The sequence below is a fragment of the Heptranchias perlo genome, chromosome 22 (assembly GCF_035084215.1).
Source record: "Heptranchias perlo isolate sHepPer1 chromosome 22, sHepPer1.hap1, whole genome shotgun sequence".
NCBI classification, from domain to species: domain Eukaryota; kingdom Metazoa; phylum Chordata; class Chondrichthyes; order Hexanchiformes; family Hexanchidae; genus Heptranchias; species Heptranchias perlo.
The window spans coordinates 14,586,669-14,611,403 of NC_090346.1; the positions used below are offsets into that span (position 1 = coordinate 14,586,669).

The following is a 24,735-nucleotide window of genomic DNA, read 5'->3' on the forward strand; positions in this document are numbered from 1 at the left end:
TGATGCAATGAGCCTTTATTCCAACACAGTGAGGATTTGGGAAGAAGGAAGTGTGTGTATTTGGTTCAGGCAGAATGAGAGAATAAAGAGGAGCACTGATAAAATGGAGGAAAGGAAGGCTGCAACGGTTCGAGGTGTGAGAGGGATCGCAGATGGTGAGGTTTTTCTTGTATCTATCTGGAAGGTGTTTGGTAGCTGTTGACAGTGCACTTGAAGAAACTGTTGGTGCTGGGAAATGGAACACTTCTCCAATTTTGCTACCCAACGTTCCTGTTAGATGCAGAGAGAAACTCTCTCTACATTGTGTCATTAAGCACTCCCATGTCCTGTGTAACGCAGGATACAAATGCTGCACATCAATGCATTTCACTGCCTAGTGCACCAATATGAGGTCTTGGCAGTTTTGATTTGTAGACAATTGCCCACAAGGAGGTGGGACGCGATGGGCCCAAATTAATTTCACTTTGGACTGTTACAGCCGGCAGAGAGGAGAGACTTTCAGCCGTCTGTCTGGTTTGGATTTCGACCCGTATCCAAGTGCTGGCAGTGCCTGCATTCTAATTCATTGCAGCACCCTGAACACACTTGATATGTGATGAATATAAAAAAAAAATTAAATCAGTTGGCTTGAATGGCTGCTGGATTTCTTGTCGTGAAGTTCAGTGAGGCAGTCCAGGTTTCCATAACCCTGTTCGGCTCTGATTGCTGAGCTGCTTTTGCCCATCTGTTACCAAATGTTTCCATGGTAATCGATGAAACGGTAAATGTCGTGGCGACAGAAATGATCAGGTGTTAATGGATTTTCAAATAGCTTATAAATCAACATGTCTAACTTTTTTTTTAATATGGAAAGGACTTGCTTTTATATAGTGCCATTCAAAACCCCAGGATGTCCCAAAGTGCTTTACAGCCAATGAAGTACTTTTTGAAGTGTAGTCACTGTTGTAATATAGAAAACTTGACAGCCAAGTTGTGCCCAGCGAAGTCCCACAAATAGCAATGTGATACCTGACATTTGTTTTTTTGGTGATATTGGTTGAGGGATAAATATTGGCCAGGACACTGGGGAGAACTCCCCTGCTCTTCAATTAATGCCATGGTATCTTTTAAGTGCACCTGAGAGGGCAGACGGGGCCTCAGTTTAACGTCTCATCCGAAAGACGGCATCGCCGACTGTGCAGCACTCCCCCAGTGTTGCAGTGGAGTGTCAGCCTAGGAGGCTCAAGTCTCTGGAGTGGGACTTGAACCTCGTATAATCCCGCTACTGGTTAAACCCTCACTTTGCTAATTTCTACTATTTATATTGTTCCAAGTCCCTTAGGGGGGAGTAAAAGAATGGTTAATGGGCCACGTCTGGGTTACTTCTCATCCCTAGATGGTAAAAATGTGGCTGATTTTATCGCATTTTAAATGTTACGTTATGGGACAAGAAAAGTACATTGGGCACATATGTGGTCTCCCCATTTTTTTGGGGTCAAATCTCATCCCCATGTACTGACTTCCTTTCCTGGGAGAGGCAAAGAAAACCAGAGACCAGTAGATAATTCAGGAGGCCCCTGCCCACACATTCACCTCACAGGTGATCAGATAAGTCCCAGAAGGCACGAAACTCTACAGGTATTTTCCAGAATAATTAGCCTTGCCGTACATGTGTCGTTATTCAAATATCCGTCGAACGTCGCTTATAGGATTGTCAGGAGTAATGCAGTGTTTGAAAGATGGCCTGTCAATGACTTTAAAAGCTCATCCTGATACCCACAGAACAGGAAGCCGTAATCTGATGGCAGATTCATACACCCTTGTTCTTGTGGCTCCACAGTGTCGTTCCTTCTCTGCAGCTCTGTTCATTTATACTTAAAATTGCTACTAACAGAGATAGACCTGTCATTACCTGCATTCCTCTAATGCAAAAGCACCTTTGTTTTGTGGCCATATTTTTCCTGTTCCTCCATTTGGCTGCTGTGGGGAGCACATCAGGTTTGCTTTCAAATCCACATGTATGTAGTCCTGATCTTTACTGCTCATGGCACTGCCACCTGTTACAAATTGTTACTAAGGTGCGTTACTGATTACTCTTTGAAGATGTATTCAGTCCTTCCTAGCTAGCCACAATTTAAGAGTTGCACTGTAAGCTGTGTTGCTATGTTTATGTATGGGTGTGTAAATAGACATATAACCAGTGTTAAAATGTACTTTATCTGAAATGTACTTTTTTTTTCTTGTAGTAAAGAGAGCAGGATGAATGGACAGTACCAGCAGCCTGTGGATAGTCTAAACAATGACAATAAGTAAGTTTAAGCAGCTTTAAGTTTGCATTTGTCTAAATGCTGCCAAGGTGCACAGAAATGCTTCTCTATCAGTACTGTTGATCAGTTTCCTGGAGGATTCACTTGTGTGATACAGGTCAATCACAAGGCAATGGATTTGCAGCCGACTGCACTTGTCTGTGAGTGCTGACTAGTGGCTTTTAGGTCCTAGGGAGCAGCCATTCTGTTGGCAACACAGCGAGCAAAACCTCCTGAAAAGCTGGCTTCTTCCTCATTTAATAACTGAGAAGTAGGAGTGACAGCATGGTGGCTGTTTGCATTCCACTCAGACAGATGATACTGCAGAATATGTAACTTACTGTTTGACAATATTGAGAACTGATTTTCCATTTTATGGAGAGCTTTTTAACTATCAAAGAAATGGCGATGTTGCTTTAAGGACTGTATTTTTAGTAAGTAAATAGTCACCTTTGATGACCTAAGCTGACCATAAAGTTAACTCTACTTGAGAGGAAGTAACTTTTTGTTGTTCAGTTTCTGTCACTTAAGTTTGGTATTCACTTGTGTTTCCTCCAGTTATTTGATATCTATTTTAAAATATAAATCTCAGTTCAATTGAAGAGTTCACTGCCCATTATAAATACATTACACACCAAAGACATCAATTCCCTCTTGTGTGCAATCATCTGTGAAAAGTAACCATATGTAGCTGGGGAGCCGAGGCCTGTTCTCTGAACTTGATCTGGAGATCCCATTGATGTGCGAGGCTTGCTGAGTACGTCGCGATAATCTGTGTAGTTGTGGGAAGGAGAGTCCTGTTCTTAGTGAGTGCACTTGTTCATTCCAGAGTCCTATGTGAACAGCACAGGCTGAGAGAGATGCATCTTGTGTGTATGTGTGGGCATGACATCATAACTGGCAAGCAACCCAATCGCAAGTGAGTCTTTTAGTTATCCGAACGTGTTCAATACGAATCGTGTCTCACTCGTCAGTGTGTGGGATTCCTTTAAATGGGAACATCTCACTCCGACAACCATTGCAATTGTAAAACATTTCTGAATAAATGCAGGCGAGTATGTGTTTCATGAGTATCTGAGATAGAATTCAATTGAGTGGGGGGTGGAAAAGAGAGAGAACAAAGCCTAGAATGAGAAGACCGTTGGATATCAGTCCCACCAAATCTGTCATTAACTCTACCCAACTTATTTATTTGAGGGAGATGAATACTCACAGTTGAAACTTCACCCCAAAATCCCCTAGCTATCAATATAAAGTTACCATTTTCCCTTTGCACTCCATTATCCCAAAAGTATAGGCACCACAGTTCTAGAGAAGATTTAACATTGATCTTTTTCCTTATCCTTCAATTACATTCTTAGCCAGATATTCATTTTAGTTTTTATTGAAACACACAAACTACTATAATGAGAGTCTGTTCTATATTACTTGTCTAAGGTCGTTACTTTTGTGCCTGTGTCCTTTTCGTTTTGTACTCAATGTTAAATAATCTGCTTCCATCTACTTGATCCGTGCATTTCGAGCACCTGAATTCTGTTCCCTCTGTCTGTCTACCCTGCCTTGAAAACCAATTTAATTTGAAAGAGTTGAGTACATAAGAAAATCCAGATGAAGAAAAGACCACTCAGCTCACCAGTGCTCCATCCAGAGTCTGTATGTATTATCCTATCAAGGGCCTCCTGCCCACGCCAGCTTTTGATCCCCCTCTGTTCAGCATAATAAATTCCTTTCTCTACCTTCCTTGGGGTTGAAAAAAAATCAAGCAGTGTTGTCAATATCTCTCTGACCTTCAATTCCATCTCTTAACTCCTTTCGTAAAGGTGTCAGTTGAACCCAAATGAACTCCCTTCTCTGGGAGTATTTTCTCCACAGGATAGTAGATGTGTGGAACAAGTTTTTTGTAGTCTGTAATCGTGCTTGAGGCTGCTGAATATTGTACTAATGTCCTCTAGCCCTGTGCTCGTTGTCCAAGTTCAATAGCTTGTTTACTCAACCTTGTTTACTTCTGCCTCATTTATACGTGTCTTTATTTTAAAGATCTGGATCATGTCTCCCCTCTAAAGAAGTCCTCGTCACTCTTTCTCTGAACCCCTCCAGGGTTGCCTTGCAGGTCAGAGTGCCACAATTGCACACATTCCAGGTGTGACCTCACCAATGACTTGATGTGGTTAAAATCATTTCTAGTTAGTGCCCCCAGTTCTTGCTGATAACCACTTCCGTGACTGGGTTCTGTCAAAATCCTTTGATTTTCCACCTTTGCTAACAGCCTTCTATTCAGAGTGTACATGTTTCATGTGTAAATGTACAATGTGTTGTATTTAATGTCACCAGGTCACTTTGAATGTTCTTGATCTCCCTCACTTGGTGACCCCATCATGTGGCTACATATAATCATCAAATGTCATATAACTACTAGAAGTAATTCTCCAGTGTATAATTTATGCAGAGTAAGCAGCAGGGGTCCAGCACAGACTCCTAGTCACCGTCCAGACAGAGCCTTCCCCATTTATCATCTGCTTTCTGTTGTCAAGCCAGTTTTCAACCCAAGGAGCAAATTTGCCATTAATTCTAACAATCTTAATCTTATCTAAAATTAAGAACCTTGAAAATCAGGGTAGATTATATCTGCTGGATAGCCTTCATCCTCTCTTTTAGCTGCCTCCTAAAGATTGGCAGAATGCTTCTAAACTGCTATCCACATGTTCAATGAGCATTGACAGCATTCTGTAATATGCTATAAATGTTTCCCTACTGCTGGCATCCGACTAATCTTTAATGTCCAGGTTTATGTCTCATTCCCTTTTGTGAATCTGTGGTGAACCAGTCCTCGGCTGCAACCCCTGTATTTGTGGAGCTCCTAACAGTATTGATCACGGCCGTACCTATTTCCTCCCTCATTTCATTGAGGATTCTAGAATGTAACTTAAAAGGAAAGCATGAATGCAGAGGTTGTAAAAACAGTGTCCAGTGCAAATTCCATGAGAATAGCAGAAAAATTTGAAATTGAGCAAGTTTGGTTGGAAGAAAACTACTAATGGAGAATGGTTTGGGCATCTAAAACAAAATTATGAAGAATCTGTTTGTGATTGAGGAAAATGAGTGGAATTGATGTGGAATATGAATCCCCTATCTGCAAACTATTGCTCGTCTCACACTTCTGCTGGACTCAGTAATGTTGTCCTGTTGTCTCTCCTGCAGGTATTCGCTGTTTGCAGTAGTCAATCATCAGGGAACACTGGAGAGTGGGCACTATACCAGCTTCATTCGACAACACAAGGACCAGTGGTTTAAGTGTGATGATGCAATTATCACCAAGGCTAGCATAAAAGATGTGCTAGACAGTGAAGGGTGCGTACTGATGGCTAAAGTCTGTAATAGGTTCAATTTTAAACCAAAACTTGGCTACCACATGCTCTGGAAAGGCCGGATTACTTTAATGACAAATTTCTAGGCAGACAGGGTAGGAGGTGTGTGTATATATAGATGGAACCAACTGTAGTCCATCTGGCTGGTTGCAAATTCCCTCAGTCGCTCACTCTCAAATGTCTGTCCAGTTCGCCCTTATTTTTCTACACTTTCTTCTTCTAACTGCCTTCATAATCACATGGCACACATTCACAGTCTTCTGTGTAAAGGAATTAAATCTAAACTGTGCATCTTTCCTCGTCCACGCTTGAGCCTGTCTGACCTGCTTACGAAGTTTGTAGCAGTCTTTCCCCTGAGTCTTCTCTTCAATGTAAACAATCGCAGGATGTTCAGCTCCTGATGCTCATATCCGTTTGGTTGCCCTTCTCTGCACTGCCTCCAATGCCTGGATATCCTTGCATTAGTACATCAACCAGAATTGTAGTGTGTTCTGGGTGTGGCAAATTCATTGTCACCTTTTCTGATTGGTGCTGTATACATCCCAAAATTCAGTTTTAATAAGCTATCCACCAATACCCTGATCTCTCTCCTGTGTTGTCATTTAGTTAATATTCCCATTCTTTATTTCCCTTCCCTAGTCTCATTTGTCCACATTAAATGTCATTTGCCACTTATCACCCCACCTTCCCAACCTATCCTGATCTCTCCTTTCATTTGTTTTGCTTGTTCCCTAGTGATTGAGACTCTTCTAGTTTTCACACTTTGATTCTGTGCCAATTCCAGTTCCTTTATAGATTCTGTATACAGAATTAAAAAACCGTGCTGGACATGGTGATCTCGTGTTGGCAACAATCACACCTGGTATAGTGTGTGCACAGCACCAGCAGGTGGCAATGCCCCTTTAAGAAAAGCTGAAATACAGTTTTGTGTCAGTCTTAGTGTGATATGTCCGTATAAAATGTGATGCCTGGTTTTCAATGTACATTAACATCCATTCTTAATAAGTAATGCTTTTGTCTTTATTTCCTGTCTGTAGGTATCTCTTGTTTTATCACAAACAGTTCCTTGAATACGAGTAGCCTTATCAGACTGGGGGAAGCCTTCAGAACGATACACAACCTACCTGAAACTCTTAAGTACTGTCAGCACTGAGTGAACCTACTTGACACTGACTTTGGTCTGAAGGAGTGAGACTGAACACCTGATGGAACGAGATGGAAGGAGGCACGGGTCGTCCTCGCAGCCACAACCCGCATGTCCGCAGAGAGAGGGGGTGGGTGGGGTGGGGGGAGGGGGGGAGGGTGCACATCTCAGCTTCTGTTCCCATGGTGCTCGAGCTCCAGCCGACCAAGTGTATAACAATAATAACAAACCAACCCATTGATATGCAATGGGTCTGAGAGCAAATGGATGGTATTAATGACTTGCAGATACGTTTCTGTGGATTTAGATATTGAGTACTGTATAAAACTAGTAGGCATCTATTTTCAGAAAAATGGCCATTAAAACTGAATGCAGTACTGAGACAGGTTTTCAGTATGTACGCATTGCCGGAGGACTGCGGATTGATGCAACCCAACAGATCTCTATCGGGCCCAGGTTTGTTTGCGTTCTAGCTGTGTTCTAATTTTTTTTCCTGTCAGAGGAGCAAGATTCAGAGCAGCTGTGCCGTAATGAAACTGTACTGAACTTGGTATTTGTTTATTGTACAAACTCTCGTGTTTCGAGATGGCCTTACATCACTGAGTGGTGGAGAAGTCTGTGTTCATGTCTTAAAAAAAAAACATACACACACACACAAACACACACACACACACACACACGTCATTGCAGTTTGAAAAGCGGCCATAATGACTGCTCTTGATTCTTCCCCTTTGGTTTATTTTTAAATTATGCAGTCTGGGGTATATCGGTAGATCAATGTTTGGGAGCTTTTGCTGTCTTGTCAGAAAGCAGGATCCATGTGGCAGTCCTAGTGGCCTTCATTGAATGAAACAATGTGATCAGACCAGAGAGGCCTGAAACAAGGGAATGCCGATGAAACACAGCCTGTTCTGTTCATTTCTACAATTTTATATTGAGTATCAGTTGCTTTTGGAACTATGATTCACAAGTAATCAAATATTCTGTACTTTTTTCTTAAGCAAGACAGGATGTTGGAGAGCAGCTCCTGCTGGTCAGCTTGTTCCACAATAGCTGATATTGCTAATTTCAGAATGTAGTGCGATCTCAGTTAAAAACAAAGATAAGTAAATGTTTTATTTATGAAAACATTTCATAAAACAGAGCAGAGCTGTAATTAACGGTTCAGGATGATCAGCAAGCTTCCTGGATGCCATGTTGATTCTCTGTGTAATTCTCGCAGTTGAGGAGCAGGTTAAATTGTTATTTATGAACTGGGTTTCACAAAGATAAAAGGAAGTCATGTAGCTAATCACTGCGGACACTGTTCCAATTCTGCTTCAGAAGTTGATCATGTTTTTGGATTACAGACCTGTCTCCATTTTCAAAAACCAGATGAAATTATCACTTAGTTAAATTACTGAATTTTGGACATTTTACAGAGGTTTGTGTTTGAGGTAAAAAAGAAACCAAAATCTGGCCTGTTAATGTGGCTTAGTGTTGTCACATTTATTGCACCAACTGTCTGGAATTCCTGTTGATTTGGCAATATAAAGTCTAATCCCTCATGGACACTTCGACCCACTGCCTATGTGAATTGATGCAAGCTGCCCCCATCCTGAGCAAGAACCCAACCATTTGTTACTCGCTGAATATTGCAGTGTTCTCTTGGTCTACAGTCTTCATAAAGCACCATCATTAGAAGATTGGCCAGTTACTCAGGCCTTCATTTCAGGGGACACATGGCATCCATATTGTGGTAGCTGCAGCTCTGTGTGTATTGTGATGGGGTTCTGTGTAGCCACTAGCAATCGGGAGAGTGTAGAGAAATGCAAGGCTTTGTGGAACCCTAATTCCAAGTTCTAGCCATTCGTGTTAGACAGGACAACAGCTTTTAGACTTGGGTGGGAAACTACTGTTTAAGCATCCTCAGCAGAGTAGCTGGAAGCCCAATTGTGTGCATTGGTAGCTTCCACCAAAGGGAAAAGCAGCATTCAAACTATACAGGAGCAGCTCAAGAGTAAGTTGGAATATGTAAGCGAGTAAGACTGCTGCAGTGTAGCTTTCCCAGCACCTTCTGTACCTTTTTTTCTTTTATTACTATTTTGCTTTTCTTGATGGGAGTAAGCAGGCAATAAGGAATTTCTCATCTGCAGTTTTTCTTTTTCTTTATGACTAGAATGTGCAGCTGAGATTATCTGCGATTTAAGGTCAGAGTATTGGATTTTTAAATTTTTGCACTGAATTAATTTGGTTCTTCCATATGTATTTTCAGTTTCGTCAGACCTGCTGCAGTTTGTCCCTGTTGAAATGCTGAGTTTTCTGCAGCGTTCTGTACCTTAAACCCTTTTCATTGTATTTTATTTTGGTAATTCTGATTCTGCAGATTGGTCCAGGAAATATTCTAGGTTATCTTTGCAGGAATCGTTTTTTAAAAAAAAAATCTGGTGTTCTTAAAAACAATTTGGTTGAACTGCGCAGTCTGTTCTCTCCAGTTTGATCCCCTCAGTACTCGTGCCCAAGCAATCTGCATTACTTGTGATGAAGTGATGGTAGAAAATTTTAAATACCTGTTTACTAATGTGAATATTGGGTCCAACAAAAAAAAGCATCTTCCAAATTCCCTGCCCCAGGAAATGTGGAAAGTTATTGGAGATGGTCTTTTAACTTTAGACACCTGAAAGTTTGAGTAAAACAAGAATAGTGCTCAGGGCTGCTGGATGTTAAGATTTGGATAGACTGATTCACTCTTCAGGGTCTTTAGAAGGTTATTCACAAACCAGAGATATGGTTGTCGGTATTTGGATCACCAGTGTCTGACTAGTAAACCTGTCACCAGGCAATCAGTCATCCCTGAATGGAGCTTCATTCAGACGGAAACATTTTTAAATGTCCTTTTTATTGGCGTCAAACTTTTTAAAAACATTTTTTATAAAAAGCTGCTTGTCCCTCCAGCCGTTCCACTGCTGTAGATGTGCAGCATCCCAGTCTGTTTCTGTGCCGTTAGCAAAGAAAGGTTCCACAGTGCCTTGCATTACTCTGGAGAAACAGAACTCAAAGCTCTAAATGTCAGTGGGCAGAAAAAGCCTTTGAAAGCTGCGTTTCATTCGTGTTCCTCCTTCTGGAATGGGCCTTCTACTAAGTATCGGGTTTTCTTGTAACTGCAGTGAAGTGTAGAACTTGTGCTGTTTACATGTAGGTGAATGCGGTGTAAGTACCACGCGAGCATTTCATATGCCATGCCCTGTGTATAGCGCAGTGCGGCAGAAACTTAAGTATTTGGGTATGGCATGTGGAATGTCCACATGGCAGTGTAAGCTACATTTTGAGAATTGTTTTCTGTGCATTTAAGGTCAAGTGACAAGTTCCCCACTATTGTGGTAAGATATGTTCCCTACATACATTCCCATCTGTACTTTTTAATGTTACTGTGAAGTTGTACAATCAAAATGATTTATACAACAAGGATTAATAAAGGTTACAGATTTCACGCACTAGTTTGCCTGAAATGATGATGTAATAGCTAATGACTGTCACCTGACTTATTAGATCATAAAAGCAAAGACGAGATTACTAGTGTTAGTCATAATTATGATCCTGCTGTTATTACAGACAACAGCTAAACATTAGCTACAACATCATCCATTTTGGTAGTAAAGTTAGAGAACACCCAAGGGTAGTACTGCCAGTGGCAGTGATTTCAAGAAAGGGAGAGTTTCTGTTCATTAGTCTTTTTTGTCATTCACAATTATGCAAAAATCTCAACCATGTCACTTGGCCTTCAGAATGTCTGTCAGTCCTGCAAATGACTGGCTGTTGCTCAACTTCAACTGATGTGTAGTTCACCGTAGCAGAACGGATTCAATAACGAGAGAAAAGTGAAAACAGCCAACTATAATATGGACTGCTTTCACACATCCTACCCTAGAGAGGCTTACAAAAAAAAATCAGCCTCAGCAGTTTATAGGATATGTGCTCAGTTCACGAGCTTGGATAATCACAGTGCATTTTGGGAGTTGTTGTCCTTTTATTTGTGGGTCTTAGTGTTTGGTATACAAAAGCTGCTTAAATGAAACTACATTTCCCAGAATGCCAGGTGGTTCAGGCATATCCCATGATAAGGGTCATTTGTTGATGCACTGTCCTCAGTATGAAATGTAAGGACTCCCATTTAATATCCTCCGGACAGGATAATGTATATTTGAATTCAGCCCCACTGTTATTCTAGTTCTCCATTTGTGGTATTGCCTGCAGTACCAATTTCATTTGTAATCTCACTTGATTTTTTTTCCATGTTCTGAAAAAGCAAAATGTCAAAATAAATCAATTGACTATGGGAGACCTCCTAATGTCTTCATAATGTCATGGAAATTTTGGGTCGTCTTCATAATGTCATGGAGACTCCAGAATTAGTTCTTGTATTGGATCACGTTGGGTTTTCCTGTGTCAGATTTGTAGTTTGTCCTGCAACAATTAGTGAGAGCTCTCTTCCCCACTTGCCTCCATGTGAAATATTATTGGGAAAACAGATCTAATCTCTCCTCTGAACTATAGCAGCAATGACAAAACCTGCTTTAGACTCTGACAACTGTCGTGCTATAAAGTTGGAATATGTTAGCTGTCAGTCTTCTATCATGCCTCTATTTTCTAATCTTTTTTCCTTTCCCCTTTATATATTTTCTATATTGCACTTGATTTCCTTCTGTATTATTAGGCCTAGATTTGTGATGTGCCTTTTTTAAGTCTAATTTTAATTTTTCTACTCATCCAAGGAACTCCAGCTTTTCATGCACCTCTCAACTTCTCGTCAGTATCCTAATCCATCTCTTGTTTAAAAGTTTCACATCGTTGTGTGCACAGTCTTATTTGCCAATTTTTCTTTTGAATTTATTAATACAAAAAAAAATCCATTTACCCCTGCACTTTGCTTTATGGTTCCTAATCATTCTTCCTATTCACAGGATCTGCTGTAATTTTCACAAGTCTCACATGGCACCTCATGGAACAACCTCTGAAAGTTTAAACATATATCAATCACATTCACTTTATCCAGACATTGATTTTTTTTTGAAAAAAGGATATTGCAATCACATTCGTCAAGCATTTGCAAATCTAAGCCATCACTGGCCCAGGCCTTTCTAAGTCTTCACAAATTTCATCTTGTATTACAGCTGGATCTGGGTGTCCTTGTACATGAAACACAAAAAGTCAACATACAGGTGCAGCAGGTAATCCGGAAGGCAAACTGAATATTGGCCTTTATTTCTACGGGGATGGAGTATCGAGGCAGGGAAGTCATGCTACAACTGTACAGGGTGCTGGTGAGACCACACCTGAAGTACTGTGTACAGTTCTGGTGTCCTTATTTAAGGAAGGACATACTTGCATTGGAGGCAGTTCAGAGAAGGTTCACTAGGTTGATTCCGGGTATGGAAGGGTTGTCTTATGAGGAAAGATTGAACAGCTTGGGTCTGTACTCATTGGAGTTTAGAAGAATGAGAGGAGATCTTATTGAAATATACAAGATTCTGAGGGGACTCGATAGGGTAGATGCTGAGAGGATGTTATCCCTCGGGGGAATCTAAAACTAGGGAGCATAGACAGAAATGAGGAGGAATTTCTTCTCCCAGAGGGTCGTGAATCTTTGGAATTCTTTACCCCAAAAAGCTGTGGAGGCTTAATCATTGAATACGTTCAAGGCTGAGTTGGACAAATTTTTGATCAGCAAGGGAGTCAAAGGATATGGGGAAAGGGTGGGAAAGTGGAGTTGAGGTAAAAATCAGATCAGCCATGATCTCCTTAAATGGCGGAGCGGGCACGAGGGTCCGAATGGCCTACTCCTGCTCCTATCTCTTATGGTCTTATTGACCTTGAAGTTTCCCACAACCAGGATAAGACTAACTGATGTAACATTTGCCATACCCCACGTCCCTGGACCTTTGGCACAATTCCCATTACCAAGTGAGTCACCTTGTCCCAACGGCTAATCTGCAAAATGAGATGTTCCATTTGTGTTTATTTTTGCTTAAAAATCTGAAAACCTGCAGGTACAATAGTACATTTGCACAGTATCACAATTACTGCTTGGGAGTGACTTGACCAGATCTGCTTGTCGTTTTATTATTGTATCCAGTGACTCCCTGCATGAATTCTATTTTTTTCCTCCGCTTCTGAAGTTGCAATCTCCTTGATGGGAAACTATTCCAAAAGGGTTGCAACCGTTTTTCACTTGAGTTTACGCAGTGATTGTTGGCAGACTATCCGACCACGTGGAGCACGCAGCTGGGGCCTGATGCTGTCCTCACCTGACATTCACACATTTTTCAGCATGTCACTAGATAGTGGTCAGGAGCAGGAACTTTGGCTGATTTCCCCTGCCCACACACCTGGTCAAGAGGCACAAAGACAAATAATAGCACCTGCAGGTCACTGAACAACCCAGGAATCTTTCTGCTGTGTGGCTCAGTGCATTTACTAACCGAGGCATCACCTTGTGCAAACCATAATGATTCTTAGACTTCCATACTCTTACTGAAGACTTTGTGATGGAAGTACTTGTCCTGTCATGTGATTTCTGATCCTGCTTCTGTACAGTCTGCAAAGCTGAAGTACATCAGATCTTCTCTAGCTGTTGTTTAAGGTGGGGCACAGGCTGTATTTTATTGAGGACATTTAGTATGATTGTTGTATCGGAAGGGTGACCTAAACCCTGTGTTTTACATCAGTGTATGAGGGACAGGGAGTATACCAGTTTTACAGTGGGGAGTCAGTCCACTTTCAACACGAGTTGAAGTGGCTTCAGCTCAAAGTCTTCAATACTTCAAGTGGCACTTCTCCAGGAAGCTTTCTGTTTCTTTTGTGCTGGGTTGTGAGGGAGAGCAGATAATCTGAAATGGCTTCTCTTTGTAAACTGTGGCAGAAGGCAGTGCTCTTGTGTCAGCTGCAGATGGTATCGGGATGCACTGATGAGGTGTTGACAACAGTTTTCTTTCTTTATCTGAGACTCTCTGCTCTGAGAAGCAGTAGCTACAAGTCTCAGATGGCTCAGACGATGATGGCTCTGAGGATATACTTTGATTCTGGTCTTCTCCTTCAACACCCAGTTGCAGCAGTCGGTCTGAGAAGAAAAGCAATGTCTAATTTAGCAAAATCAGCAGGCAACATCTATGATATGGTATAGTGTGGATTTATTGCACTTACTGGAAGGTTGTGTCACACTTTCCATTTATGCCTGGGTGTTTCGCCAAGCAATTAATTTTAATCTGTAAGGTGTGTATACGTACTACATTTCTTTCAGAGCTAGGTGGCACTGTGGTATTATACCATTCATTTATAGTTACCAAATGTAAACAATCTTACAACACCAAGTTATCGTCCAACAATTTTATTTGAAAATAAAATAAAATTTTCAAATAAAATTGTTGGACTATAACTTGGAGTTGTAAGATTGTTTACATTTGTCAACCCCAGTCCATCACCGGCATCTCCACATTATAGTTACCAGTCATTGGATAATTTCTCTAAAAGCCATCTCTTCGATCCATTTCTCAACTCAGTCTAGCTCAGCCCTGCAGTTTTTGCTGACTTCAAATTCCCACACAAGTGTTCTCTTCCTTAACCATGTTAGCTACAACACTCTTATTTGCCCTGCAGAGCTTGAACAGTGCTATGTTGACACCACTACTTCTTTCACCCTTGACTGTAAGTGATATTCTAGCTGTACTTTTGTTTGGTGTTACAACAACTGATGCGGTGAGACTATGAACGTGGATTATCCTACCCTCTAGGTATGGTTACTTCCTACCAGTGTTACTATACACCAATATCTTCTAATCCAATCTCCAGTTCTCTAAGCCAGGACACAGCAATGCAGTTGCATTGCTCACATCCTGCAGTCTTGAGCTTAACAACCTGATCTGGTCGTCCCAATGGGGGCCTGGCCATTCTCCTGGACCAGCTATCCCCTGTAACATGCTCAATTTAGAGTTAGAGCACCTGAGATCGCTGGCATCACCCTATGGGCTCTTATACTGTGGTAAACCAATCCCCTTGCTCTTGAAGCTGTAGAAACACACCTGGTTGGGTGGGTCTCCCTTGGCCTGACTGGTGGATTAGTTTAGCTACCCATTTGGTCACTGGAACCCTGATACTCAGTCACAGAATGGTCTGCTAGTTTGCTTAACTGCCTCCTGGCCTTGCACTCCTCATCAGATGGCCATAACCTTGGATCATCTGGAATCTACTACAGAAATTGATCTCTTAACATGCAAAAACAGCCCCAGTTAACCAATAACTAGTCAACGTTATCTAGTTCAGGACGAACCCTACTTACCTACCTTCCTTCTCACTCAGCTGTCTTACAACTTGACTCCACCTTACCGTACCTAAGCAACTTCATCAGCACCAGGATCCTATCTAGTTTCCTCAAATGAGAATTCCCTCGGCATTCTTGTATTCAGGCATGCATCCTGGTACCCTGGCAAAGATCATGGTTATATGTACTGCATGCCAGTAAGGCTCAGGAAATGTTCTTCTTTCACTTGCCTCCACTGTGCACTTTTGAACCTCTACCTAGCTAAGGGTCATTAACAATGTCCTGTTGAGTTTAGCAAATAAGATGTGATCCTTTAACAGCTGCCGTGGCCTATAGTTTCCATATAATGGAAAAGAAAAAACTTTTATATTTAAAAAAAAAAATTAACTCTGGGTGTTGCTAGAAAAGCTGGCATTTATTCCCCATTGCTAGTTATCCTGAGAAACTTCCCTGAGAAGGTGGTGACGGTGAGCCTCTGCCTTGAACCACTGCAGCCCATATAGTGAAGGTATTCCCACAATGCTGTTAGGTAGGGAGTTTCCAGATTTTGACCCAGCAATCACGAGGGAACGGCAATACATGTCCAAGTCAGGCTGGTGTGACCTGGAAGGGAATTTGGAGGTGATGGTGTACCCATGAACCTACTACCCTTGTGCTTCTAGGTGGTGAAGATCACAAGTTTGGGAGGTGGTGTCGAAGCCAGAGTACGCTGCTGGTGGAGGGAGTGGATGTTTAAGGTGGTGGATGAGGTGACAATCAAGCGGACTGATTTGTCCTGGATGGTGTCGAGCTTCTCGAGTGTTGTGGTAGCTGCACTCATCCAGGCAAGTGGAGAGTATTCCATCACACTCCTGACTTGTGCCTTGTAGATGGTGGAGAATCTTTGAGGCATCAGGAGGTGAGCCAGTTGCTGCAGAATACCCAGCCTCTGATGTGCTCTAGTAGCCATGGCATTTATGTGGCTGTTCCAGTTGAGATTCTGGTTAATGGTGACTCCAGGATGTTGATGATGGGGAACTCAGTGATGATAATGCCACTGGATATCAAAGAAATGTGGTTCTACCCGTTGGAGATAGTCATTGGCTGGCAGTTATGTGATGTGAATGTTGCTCGTCAGCACAAGGCTGGAGGTTGTTGCGGTCTTGCTGTATGTGGGCATAGACTGCTTCATTATCTAAGGAATTGTGAATGGAGCTGAACATTGCAATTATCAGCGAACAGCCCCACTTCTGACCTTGGGGAGGGAAGGTCATTGATGAAGCAGCCTGGCAGTCCACCTAACGTGGAAGAACTTTTTCCTTGTTTGTTCCCAATCCATGCACAGTCTCCCTAATCTCCATCCAAGCACCTTTTAACCTTAGCTATGAAAGGAGAATAACTGTCCTCTCCAAATAGGACCCCTACAACAGGACCTCCGAAGCATAAGAACATAAGAAATAGGAGCAGGAGTAGGCCAATCGGCCCTTCGAGCCTGCTCCGCCATTCAATAAGATGATGGCTGATCTGATCCTAACCTCAAATCTAAATTCATGCCCATTTTCCTGCCCGCTCCCCGTAACCCCTAATTCCCTTTACTTCTAGGAAACTCTTTCTGTTTTAAATTTATTCAATGTTGTAGCTTCCACAGCTTCCTGAGGCAGCAAATTCCACAGACCTACTATCCTCTGACTGAAGAAGTTTCTCCTCATCTCAGTTTTGAAAGAGCAGCCCCTTATTCTAAGATTATGCCCCCTAGTTCTAGTTTCACCCATCCTTGGGAACATCCTCACCGCATCCACCCGATCAAGCCCCTTCACAATCTTATGTTTCAATAAGATCGCCTCTCATTCTTCTGAACTCCAATGAGTGGAGTCCCAATCTACTCAACCTCTCCTCATATGTCCGCCCCCTCATCCCCGGGATTAACCAAGTGAACCTTCTTTGCATCATCAAAAGGTGGGCGTTTTACACTTTTTTTCTTCCCTTCCCTGCCTACATTGTACTTTCCAGAAAAGAGTTTATTCAGCCAAACAAAGATTCACTCCCCTTTTAATGGTGAGCACTAGCCCTTAAGAGTTATTGCACTTGACCCCAAGCAATCGCACAGGTGGCCAGGCTCCATGCTGCCCAGTTTTCCGTGCACAGACGTCCAATAAAAATTGGAAGGGATAGCCTCAGAATTCAGTAAGGCCAGGCTTCCTAGCTGCTACCAGAGGCTTGCCCACATCATGGTCGGGAGCAGCCCTGATTCTTCCAACTTTGCAAAATCAAAGCTAATAAGAAAAATTGAACAGAGTTACTAGTTAGTCATTATGTGAGGAATGTACCCCACAAATAGACTTTGTGACGATACTAATTTCTAGCCCATTTTGTTTCTCCTTTTAGTCCTCTAATTTCTTAACTTTCTTTGTTTTTGTTTTATTCTGAAGCTGTATGGGGTGGGTGGAGTGAATACTGAAAATTCACACCTGTAAAGGAATCCCATTCATTTAGTTTTATTACTTTTAATCTGCAAAAGAACTGCTGAGACTCTCAGTTGCAAAATAAAGTCACGTTGCTGGTTACTGACCTTTTGAGGATACATTAGTCTTGTGGCTGGATACAGCAGTGTCACATGTGGAAACACCCCTCTTCTTCATGCAACAAACCAGCAGCATCAGAAATACATAAGTGATGACACAGAGACTAACTGCCAGGATCATAAAGATGCGGATGTTAAAATGCTCTTCATGGGGTAGACAGTGCCTGAGACTAGCTAAGGAGTCCTGATTTGAGCTTGTGATCTCTAAAGAGAGAAACATATAATCAATCCCAACAAATGAAACAAAATAGGATAAAACAAGAGAGCCACATGTCATGTATTGATCAATCCCAGATGCTTTACTTAATAGGGTAAATATCGCAAGGCTGTGCACCAATGATGGGGCCTCGCATTCTGCCAGGGAAGATTGTAAAACTGGATGCACAAGGTCTCTGCTTGATTTTGAGGTTTGATTTGAGGTTTTTTAAGTTACGTTACAAGCTTCATAAATATATGTACACAAAGGCAAGACTGGGGCCGCCTTAAAGCTAATGTGTCGTAGTTTTGGCTGGATTATCATATTTGGCTACAACCGTTGTTCAGTTTTTTTTTGTTTTATGATGTTGGCCGTTAGCCCTGTGCTGCCCTTTGCCTTTAAAGGGCTAATCCTTGCTATTATCTTAGTGCCACCTGGGAAAATTGGGAGGATGGGTCCATCATATTCTCATGCATGAGAATTAAAGGAGAAGGAAGATTTCATCTGTAGGTATGAAAACATCTTAGCCAGTATGTGCAGACCCATCATTAACTTAGGACCCAGGTCTACAGACCATGCCACTTCCACCTCAGCATGTCAGTTGAGACCAGAATATTTGTGTTAGTCACCGCCGATGTGTTGCAATCTGACTTGCAGCCCTTCTCTCTTCAACTGGGACTGATGTTGCTGTGGGGTGACAGCTAGGCTACAGTATCCTTCCAGGCAATTGTAGGGAACCTGTCCAACATCAGCCATGCTGCAGTTTACAGCTGAACCAAGGCACAGATGCCATGTTAGCCCAGAGCTATCATTTTATCACTTTCTCGGGGAAAAGAGACAGCAGCTGGAGAGGGTGTAGAATTTTTAAAAACTGGTGGAGCCCAGTACGATATTAATCCTTCGCCCATGCCATGAGGACACCGTGAGAGCTGGCTAGCTGCTCTAATTTGTCTTTCTCTCCTGTCTCCTCCGTTTGCTTCTCAATTGCAAATAATGCTTCACTAATGGCTTCCTTGAGGTGCCGGTGGTTGGGCTTGTGCTGGGTCACAGGGAAGTGTTTGGTGCAACTTGCAATGAGACTGTGCTGCCACTGTGTCTTGGTCACTCATCTTGGGAAGAACCTACAGGAAATGAAAAGGACAGCCAGTTAGTTACAAGCATCCCCAATATGATGCCTTGAAAAATAGAACATAAGACATTTTGTTATGCAGCCCTAGGGGAGTGTGGAAAAGGTAATAAGGATAGGATGATACTTGCTGGATGGCGGTACCACACCTCTAAACTCTGTACCTCATGCCTTCCCTTGGCAACAGAGCAAGGCATCTCCTTGTGGGGATGTCTTGCTGGTTGTAAGTCCTTCACCTGTCTGGTTCTCCCCACTGTTTATGCACAGCCTTGGCCTGCAAGCAGAACACAGTGAAGGATATTAAAGGAACACATTCTGCACCCCAATGTACATAATACCTCTCCTCTTCAATGGACATGACTTTGCCAAGGCTCTGGCATGGTGGCAGTACTGAATTGAAGGAAAACTTGCAAATACCAAGTGAAAGGTGTTGGGATTGGCTTCTGTAAAGACGGCCTTCACCTTGTATACCATGCACGAATGCTGGGAGAGAACAAACATTGTCCTCATCCTGTATCCCTGAGGGGAGAGGAGGTGGGGAGGAGAGAAGAAGTGCCCGAATCCTGTGTGGCATTCTTTCCAGAGAGAAAAAGGCAACATATGCGCAAAGGGGTGTCTGTTTACCTTGGCACATCTGTGGACATCTGCAAACTTCTTCCTCGTTTTCTCCAAGTGTTGCTGCTCTTGGGCTATGGTCTTAACATGCTCTGCTACCTCCATCCATGCAGCTTCCATTGCTACCTTTTCAGGAGGGTGGGCTTTTGCCCTAAAAACAACCATCCTCCTTTGCTGCACTTACCAAAGCAGAGACATTCAGGCCTTCATCTCTGGCTCGTGTTGCCCACGTTGCTCCTTTCAACCATTGTTCGGAAGCTTCAATATACCTTGACACACCTGAAAATTGACTTCTGTGTAAAGATTCAATTGGCTGACCCAATTTTACGATTGGCAACCAATTAGTTTGTAGGCATAAATGTATGTACACGCTTCATATGTGCAGGGAACCTAGCCAAATGAGGGGATAGGTATATTGTAAAATGTGTACGGCTCCTCATGCTATGGATATGGATGTGTCCACACGACAGTGGGCACACAAATTTTTCAACATAAAATTGGGGCTAAAATGTCTAACTCAGTAACTAGTCCCTCAAATTTACATTGGGTTTTGGCAGTTCTGATTCCATGTCCCACCCTGGGTGTGGGGGTCCTATCAATCGGTTCCTCTAGTTTCATGGAAATTATGTAGAATCTAGTCTGCTAACAGCATTTCTACTAATGGCATTATATCATCCCTGAAATGCTGTCTCCTCTGTCTGAGTCCACTGTTCTCTATTTTATTCCTCTGCACTATCAGGTCTACTGAATCCTTGTCAAGATAGTGCCTGGTCCTTCAGTGCATGAATGATGGGGCATAAGCTCTAACTATCCATTTTTAATAGGTTTCTCTATCTCACCCAGGTTGCCAGGGGAGGGTAGAAAGGAGGCTAGGCACTTTGCACACAGTTAATATTTTAGAACAAACCACCCTGGGTCACTATCACACCAACTAGCAGGCAACTCATGTCTTTACTACCAACCTGTTAGGATCCATGATCCCACATGGTGAGTTCCCAATTCCAAATGTCCCACGAAAGAGAGCTGGGAAGTGGCAGCTGCACACTTTTTTTCTGATTGGGAGGGAAAATCTGAGAGTAAATCACCTGCAAGTAGTGGGGCAGGAAAATCAGAAAGGCAGTTATCCTGCAGCAGCTTTTTGCCACAGACCAGGAATGTACTCAGAACATTGAAAGGCCTCAAGCAGTATGCCTGTCCTCTTGCTGCTGCAAGTCTCAGAACAAGGAAATGGTCGTTAAAAAGAAGGAATCATCATAACCTAGCGTTCAAGCATGTCACTTGAGCGTAATTCAGCTACCGCAGCATGGTGCAACCGCTAGGACTTTTTACTGCATTCTTGCACTATTGCACTGGGGGTGGATATTGGTGTATCATGTTCCTTTACAGAAAGGAACAAAGTAATGGCCAACATAATCACGGACATAACTGATCGCACTTTTGTAGTCACGGAGCTTTCACAGAAAATAATATGATGTGGAGATGCCGGTGATGGACTGGGGTTGACAATTGTAAACAATTTTACAACACCAAGTTATAGTCCAGCAATTTTATTTTAAATTCACAAGCTTTCGGAGGCTTCCTCCTTCCTCAGGTATATGATTATCTGTCTCAAATTTCTTACCGTGGCAAATTTCTGAACACTGTTGAGGGTGCTGTCCGCATACATCTGAGCACTTGATGCATTTGCGCAGCAGTTCGTCCCAATAAAATCCTGCAGCATCATTGCAACTCCAAATCTCTGATAAAGAGACAATCACAATGGTGAGAATCAAACTATTTACTGTGAATCAAACTGTGAAAGACAAACAAGTCAGTTCAACACATTTCCATATAGTGCATTCAGTGGTATACATGCAGAACAGATTAGACTCTGGGTAGATTTTCGTCTCCACAGTAATGTAGTGGAGTGGATCACCCGCCCAATTTTCATCCCATTGATTTCAATGGAATAAAGAACAGGTGTGTGATCCTCTGCCTAATTCCTGCCCAGGTGTGTGAAGATAGAACTCTATAACTTATAGTTATCAGATTAGGCTCAGAACTGGGGCTTTCTTTGCTGGAGAAACATAGACTTTAAGGTGATATGGTTGAGGTTTTTAAAATGATGAAGGGAATAGATTCTGTTTCGATGGATGGGTTATTTGAGCTAGATAGAGAGGGACGGACTAGGGGACATTTAGTACAAAATACAAAAAAAAAGTTACATTCGATGCTGGGTAGTATTTCTTTTCAGAGAGTCAATGACCTCTGGAATAGATTGCCACATTTGTGATAGGTATGGATTCACTCCAGGCTGCCAAAAAAGAGCTGGGCGAGTTCCTTAGAACTGAAACTGGTTGACATCTTGAGTTCTCGAAAGTAGGTGGGGCTAGCTGTGATTAGTTGCTGCAGTCTCCAGGGGCTTGTTTAATTGCCTTTGTGGATTCGAGAGGAACCTCCCAGAGTTTTTTCCTAAATTGGCCTAAGATTTTTTCTCTCTCTCTCTCTATTTTTGCCCCTCCCAGGAGCTTGTGTGACTCAGGTGGGGGCGGGTTGGGTTGGTGCATGTAGACTGTACCACATCTGCATGGGATAGGCTGGATGGACCTGTTTCATTTCTCCCTGTCCTTTTTCAATATTTTTTGATAACTTGGTCTTACTGATGGAAAGGGCAAACAGTTTGGAAAGATGCTACCTTTTTTAGAGATGTAAATGTCTCAATATTGGGGTGAACATGACCAAACGTTTGATCTGAAGCCTACCAGCACTGGCTCTGTGTGATACGGAAGCAAGGAATATTTTTTCTGGTCTGTAACTGAAACAAAGATGCAAATTTTCACGAGCTTTTATTAAAAATAGTTCCATGTGCTTACAGGCTGCAGAAACAGGTAGTGAAAGCGTACACACCACAGTAGGACTTGCACATGCTGTGCCAGTTGTGCCCACAATTCATACATTTGAAGCATCTTCGCAGGAGTTCGTCCCAGAATTCATCATCGGAACAGCTGCTCATATTCTCTCAACAAGGGGACAGCGGGGTCTTTAAAATAATTTAAAAAGGAATCATTTTAGCTTTAGTGTTAATAATTGTAGATCCCCTTATTAAAGAAAAAATACATTGATACAGCTCCTTTCATGGCCTCAGGATATCCCAAATCGCTGCAGTCAATGAATTACTAAGTGTTATTTTGTAGGCAAATTCAGCAGCCATTCAGCAAGATATGAGATGGATAATCACTTAATCTTTTTTTGATGGTATTGGTCGGACAAATATTGGCAGATGGTGTTCGACTAATTGATTTTATTTTTTAGGAGATTAGAGTTTATAGATAAAGGGAATGCAATGGATTTTCAGAAGGTATCTGATAAGAGACTTGGTTACAAAACTTACTGTGTATGGTATTAAAGGGACTATAACTGTATTAATAGAAAATGGTTGGGGGACAAAAAGAAAGGAGTAAGAGTGTTTAAGGATTGGCAGGATGAGGATAATGAAGCTCCTAGCACAGATCCCTGGGGTATCTTTTGTTACATAAATAGTTTGGACATAGGCAAAAGAGGAATGATACTGAAATTTGTTGATACCAAGTTTGGGGACATTACAAACAGTGAGGAAAAATGCAGGAGATTGCAATTGATAACTTGGTCTTACTGATGGAAAGGGCAAACAGTTTGGAAAGATTCTACCAGACAGACTGGTTAGCAGAGTGGGAGGATATGTGGCAGATGCAAGCAAATGTGAAATAGTACATTTTTGAGAAAAAGACTATTGTATAATTTAAAGGGAATTTAGTAAACATTTGAAAGGGAATATATAAAAGAATACGGGAAAGTGCAAGGAAATGGGATTAGAATAGACAACTCCAGGTAAAGAGCTAGTACATGTCCGAAGGGCTGAATGGCCGCCTTTTGTGCTGTAATTTCTATAGTTTAATTCCGATAAGATAAAAGCAACATTTATGAACGAGCAGCCTATATAATATACTTTTTGAATATATATTAGGTGAAAATAATTGGTTACAACTAAAACGAGGACAGCTATCTCACCAATTTGACCCAGCACAGAGACTTGGGGAGCATTTAACACTACAAGTTTAGTATCAATGTGAAATGGTTTCACTTTTGACCTGAGGGTAGATTTTTGCAGGGCCAAAGCCTCTGGAAGGACTTTGCACACAGCCAGCTCGAGGTGTTGCTCTGGTTGGCATTTTGTACGGAACTCGAGCCTATATCTTCCGCTAAGGTTAAATCCCAAGCGGGAGTGTGGCTGAGTGTGATTTGCACCTGCCTGACGGGAAGTGGGCTGATCCTGGTGTGTGGGTTATCATTTAATGTGATTGTATTGATGCAGATTTTGTGTAACTGTCATCGACAATGCTGCTTTCTTTCAATTCATTGTGATCTTTATGTATTTGGATTGGATTCAAATGTAGATTGATGTAAATTGGCAAGCTTCACAATACTTTCATGCAAATAGCACCATTGCGGATAACCATGTTTCTATCTTGCAGATCTCCATATTAAATTCCATCCACCATTCAGTTGATCAGCCACTGTAAATCTTGAATTTTATCCTTTTTATCTCAAAACATCCTCTTCACCCTCAAGACACGCATCTTTCATTAACTTAAACGTATTGTCCTAGACTTTTTAATCCCTCTTGCCAGTTTTCTGGTGGATCGGGGGAAGATGGGGCCATGAAAGTGCTTGGGGATACACTTCGCCATGTCCCTGCTTTCTGCCTTCTTCCAGAAGCCGAGCATAGCGGGGTAAAAGTCACCCATCCGTATCTAAATGGGTACATGCAAAACAGATTGAAATGATGGAAATATAGCCTCCACCGTGTTTCCTACCATTTGCCCTGTTTGATGCTGGATGCCAGGGGATGCCTGTTAGCCCTGAAATCGAGCATTCAACCATCTACAGAGGGGCCAATGCAATCAAAGTGTTACTATGCACAGGACGCAGCAGTAACAAGCTGTTTAGAGGAAGCTTTACTCAGTATCTAATCCTTGCTATACCTGACCTGGGAGTGTATGATAAGGCGGTGTAGAGGGAGCTTTACTGTGTATCTAACCCATACTGTACCTGACCTGGTGAGGTGATGTAGAAGGAGCTTTATTTTGCATCTAACAGTTGCTATTGCTGAAGTGAGTGCCTGATTTAGCAATG

General features: G+C 42.1%; 2 protein-coding genes across 3 annotated transcripts in view; one reads left to right on the forward strand and one right to left on the reverse strand.

Moving 5' to 3' along the window:
* usp22 (ubiquitin specific peptidase 22) overlaps positions 1-10,263 on the forward strand; it is an 87,923-nt gene extending 77,660 nt beyond the window's left edge. Inside the window, exons 11-14 of one of the 2 annotated variants that reach the window (XM_068002970.1) lie at positions 2,226-2,288; positions 3,115-3,204; positions 5,484-5,633; positions 6,688-10,263. In XM_068002970.1, coding sequence (XP_067859071.1) covers positions 2,226-2,288; positions 3,115-3,204; positions 5,484-5,633; positions 6,688-6,730 — 346 coding nt within the window. In that variant the 3' untranslated portion in view covers positions 6,731-10,263. The remainder of the gene's footprint in view (positions 1-2,225; positions 2,289-3,114; positions 3,205-5,483; positions 5,634-6,687) is intronic. The other variant, XM_068002971.1, reaches the window with a different exon arrangement.
* A 2,509-nt stretch (positions 10,264-12,772) lies between these two features.
* On the reverse strand, positions 12,773-22,553 carry LOC137340497 (tumor necrosis factor receptor superfamily member 13B). Its single transcript, XM_068002972.1, has 6 exons — positions 22,471-22,553; positions 22,326-22,378; positions 21,206-21,322; positions 20,547-20,636; positions 17,636-17,851; positions 12,773-13,890 (listed from the first exon to the last, which is right to left on the reverse strand). Exons 1-6 carry the CDS (start codon positions 22,527-22,529, stop codon positions 13,586-13,588), a joined length of 840 nt encoding a protein of 279 aa, XP_067859073.1. The 5' UTR covers positions 22,530-22,553; the 3' UTR covers positions 12,773-13,585.
* Between the last annotated feature and the right edge of the window lie 2,182 nt (positions 22,554-24,735).

What these genes read in the sequence shown, in the direction of transcription:
- LOC137340497 (XM_068002972.1), bottom strand. Translation starts at nt 22,529, where the DNA reads ATGCTTCAAATGTATGAATTGTGGGCACAACTGGCACAGCATGTGCAA. An exon ending in GTGTTCAGAAATTTGCCACG is followed by an intron (nt 20,637 to 21,205) that starts GTAAGAAATTTG and finishes CCTCCCAATCAG; the next exon opens with AAAAAAAGTGTGCAGCTGCC. An exon ending in GACTAATGTATCCTCAAAAG is followed by an intron (nt 13,891 to 17,635) that starts GTCAGTAACCAG and finishes TTTTCTTCTCAG; the next exon opens with ACCGACTGCTGCAACTGGGT.